General features: G+C 35.5%; 1 protein-coding gene across 1 annotated transcript; it reads right to left on the reverse strand.

Moving 5' to 3' along the window:
* Positions 1-1,306: 1,306 nt before the first annotated feature.
* On the reverse strand, positions 1,307-3,643 carry LOC120217122 (BTB/POZ domain-containing protein At3g05675-like). Its single transcript, XM_039214336.1, has 2 exons — positions 3,553-3,643; positions 1,307-2,758 (listed from the first exon to the last, which is right to left on the reverse strand). Exon 2 carries the CDS (start codon positions 2,747-2,749, stop codon positions 1,460-1,462), a length of 1,290 nt encoding a protein of 429 aa, XP_039070267.1. The 5' UTR covers positions 2,750-2,758; positions 3,553-3,643; the 3' UTR covers positions 1,307-1,459.
* Positions 3,644-4,162: the final 519 nt, after the last annotated feature.

Consider the following 4,162-nt stretch of genomic DNA (forward strand, 5'->3'; position numbering starts at 1 on the left):
TTTTCCTCCCTCTTTTTTAAGGAAAATATTAAAATTATAATTTAGATTCTTGAAATTTTCAAATAATTTAATTTGGCCTCTCAAAATTTTTAGAAATCCATATTAAACTTTAAATTTTTTAATGTTTTAATTAAACCCCCTCCTATAATTTTTAAAACTTCTCATTAAGCCTTTCAAATTTTTAAAAGTTTTGGTTAGACCCTATTTTTTGGGGGGGAAATATAAACTAAACTCTTCAAAAAAATTTAATTTAAACTTCTGAAATTTTTAAATTTTAAGTTGGCCGCCAAATTTTATCACCAAATTTTACCACTGTTTCTGGATGACCTTGTGAAACTATTGAAAGGTCCAAAGGTAGTTTTTGGTATAGCATTTTCATTCACATTCTTAATACACTGAAACTTATGTACTAACTCTTAATATGTGTAGGTGTTATTTTAGTATAAGCGTCACTAATAGGGTAATGATTGTCGTTTGCTACGGTTAAAAAAATGAATTGACCAGACTATTATGTAGCAGAATTTGCTAGTAATGAATTTATTAGTAGTCAAATCAAAGGGTTATAACTGTTCTTCAAAGGACTTAAAATTTCGGAGATGTTGACCATCGAAGGAAGTATAATATTTATCCTCCTTGATGAATCAAATGAGTTTGGTGCTATACAACCCTCCCACACCTCACACTCTTTAGCTACATATGGGAGCTTCAACATTGACAACATAAAAAGGCTTGTAGTCAACTATTCAAGAGGATTATTAGTACATCAAATATTTAGTCCATTGTAGGTCTGAACGATGTATTTGATAAAATGGACGAGGAAAATTTTACTAATTTTGTTAACATATTATTTTTCTTTGTTTAAATAATAAAGTGGCAGTGTAAATAAATATAACGTTTGATTAACTATTCATAAACCGTTCATATAACGTTCGTTTATTAAGCTAAATAAACAAGTATAATCAAAATTTTTATGTTCATTTAATAAATGAACACGAACAGAGATGTGTTCAATTTATTTATGTTACAAAACAAACTCATTTATCTACTCGTTTATACATGAAATATAGCAATTGTCAACTCTTAATGGAATGATTTTAGCATTTAAAATCAAAGTTCGGCTGCAAATAAACTGCCAATCTGATTGCCCAAGTCCAACATGTGAGAACTGTACACCTTGATTAATTTTCTAGGAGATCAAACCACCTGGTTTGTACATGAAATTATAGCGGGGAATCTACCATTAAATTATTTACAGACACTAAAATTTCAGTTTCAAACCATACCGGGGGGGGGGGGGCGAGGGTGATAACTTCGACATCTCTTCATTTAACGAACACTTCCCTGCATAATCCGAGTGCAGCCTAATATATACGAAACAAAAATGAAAAAGTTCAACTCTAATGGTTGGTTGATGAGCATGGTTACCGAATCAGAGCCTACACAAAATGATAGAAAAGGTTCAATGTGTGCAGTGGCTGCCCCCTAACAACGCCAGCCTTCGGTTAGCAACTTTGGCCCTGTAACACCACACCTCAAATGCCTCGGTTAGATCAGGATACCGTATATGTTCATTTTCTAACCACTCGGTCAAAATCTCGGCTTGGTTTGTAGATGGCAATGCAAGAATTATGGAAACAAATGTTGATTCCAATGATTGCCAAAGTTCACCGTCTATTTTAAATGCCAAAGAATCCTCATCACTAGTCATGACAGAATCAACCAGAGGCTTGGTAATTTGCACAAACGGAAGCCAGAGTTTCAACATGTGAAGCCGTTTAGAGGTTGGCAAGATAACAGTGCCATACCCGATTGATTCCAAGATTTTGGCCACAACCTCAACAACCTTCAGCTTTATCTCAATCATTTCAACCATGGGATTTGACTGCATTACCGTCAGTATTTTATCCGACGCATCCACCCAACTATTAACAAATACCCTCATTATTTCCAACTTCGACAACAGCTGACAAACCCACGAGAAGTCGGCAAAATAGGACTGAAATAATGTCATCGTTCCTGCCTCACCAACCGATTCTGCGGGCTCGCATAAAAACTCTTCTAGCAGTTTGTTAAATCTAGAAAATAGTCTCCAAACACAATCTTTGACCTCAGATTTGATATCCTCATCGGCAATTAAAAGAGGGGAATCATCATCTTCAGTTATCATGTATTCAAGCTGCTCTTGAGCCGAAGACTTGAGATCATTCATTAGAGAAGGTGGTGATGACATGGCAAATCGAAGAGTTGAGATAAAAATCCCACGTATGGCTGATAGATTGACTGGTTGGATACGGGCAAGAATTGGCTCCGCTTCAGAACCCATGCCTGGTACGATTCTTAAAATCTCATCCTCCTCAGACTCTTCCCAAGGAACAGCTTCCAAATAGTTCACACAAGCAGTTACAATTTGTGGGCAACCAAGTTGAATGCCAATTTGGAGAATGCCAAGGGCATTTTTTACACCATTCCACAAATCATTGACCGAACCATCTAGAACAACATAGAGAAGGCGTAGAACATTGACATGGTGATCAAAGTCCAACTCCTGGCAGTATACCTCAACACAGTTGCGTGAGTCAAGGATCTGACACGTTGGCCAATTATCAGAAAGGCGATCCGCAAAATATTTGCTCTTTTCTACAAGGATGTCAGAATGACAATATATCCGCTCATCACGCCCTTCTTGTGTTCGTAGCCTGACAACAACATCACTGGTTGATCGGTCACCAATTCTGCTTGGAGCATCCATTTTAAGTTCCTTAAATCAAGACGAAATACTATACATAAAAGAGTTGATGAAAAAGATTTGCTATGATAATGGAGTCAAGGGAACATAGTTCAACAAAAAAATGCATGGTATTAACTAGTGAATTCAAATTTCGAGTGGTTGTACTGCAACAAAACCAGTTAACTTTTGCTAATATAACTAAACTTAGGATTGGATTCTAAACTAGATCACAATTGAAGGAACATAGAAGCATCTAAAATCGTCGAAATTCTCGGTGATTCGGAAAGATTCAATGCATCATTCACTCACAAGGTTTACAGTCAAATTTGCTACAGATGCAAGTGCCTACTTGAGCCAAAAGGTAAACTCTAAGCACAATCTTTCAACAGAAACACAGCTTACTCCATTAAACTAAATGGACACTAACAAACTAAAATTTCATTTTACATAGAAATTAAAAATCTTCAAAAACAATAGAACAAAACACCCACTGAACCAACATTAGTTGGGAAGATCATTTGCCCATATCTTAACACTCTTCTCAAAATCCAAAAAAAAAAATACTTTATTCTCTTCTATGCATCGATAAATTACGATTTAAACTCGAAAAACAAGCATCGTTATTGGAGCATAATAAGTAGATTTTGCTGTCAGATAAACCTATTTTTGAAATCTGAAAACTGAGAGCCTAAACAAAGCCAAAAAGGGGGGCCAGAGATCAAATTCACCAATTAGGTAGCTGTTTAAGTAAATAATGAATTAAAAGGAAAACAAAGGAAGAGCCAATTGAAAATGGAAGGAAAGAAGTAGGAAGGCAGTGATACCTTGGGTTTTACTTTGAATTCGCATTAGCAATAGGCACGACGAAAAGTTGTGGCGTTTGTTCTTCATATGGACTCTGAACTGACACATAGAGGGAGAGGTTGGAAGTGAGGTGAGAATTGAGATCAGATGTATGGAAAGATACCTGAAGGCTGAAGTTCATGGCCCAATTTGAATTTTCTTGGAATCCAAACGCCTTGGGTTGGTTCTACCATGGCTTCGCTCCCTGCGGCCAAATTGGTGGATTATCCCAAACATTTAATTTTGGATCTACGAAAATTGCAATAATCCTCATGGAGCTACGACAATTGCAATAATCCTCATGAAACTCGTCACGTCAATGTAATAAGTTTCTTGAGATATAATTTTTTAATGGTCGTGTTAGGTGGGTTTCATAGTGGGAATAAATTTAATATATCTTGAGAGACTCATCACTTCGGCGTGACGATTTCTAATAAAAAAATATTTTTTTATATCGAAATTTTTTAAAAGAAAATTTTAAAAATAATATTTTAATGCCCGGTATAATTTTGACTTTTTTTACAGTTGTTCAACGGTCGATTTTTTTTTAAAATTTCAATAGAACTCGTCACACAGTTTGAAAAAACTACC

Source organism: Hibiscus syriacus, unplaced genomic scaffold (assembly GCF_006381635.1).
Source record: "Hibiscus syriacus cultivar Baekdansim isolate YM2019G1 unplaced genomic scaffold, ASM638163v2 tig00110183_pilon, whole genome shotgun sequence".
Classification (NCBI taxonomy): Eukaryota; Viridiplantae; Streptophyta; class Magnoliopsida; order Malvales; family Malvaceae; genus Hibiscus; species Hibiscus syriacus.

What these genes read in the sequence shown, in the direction of transcription:
- LOC120217122 (XM_039214336.1), bottom strand. Translation starts at nt 2,749, where the DNA reads ATGGATGCTCCAAGCAGAATTGGTGACCGATCAACCAGTGATGTTGTT.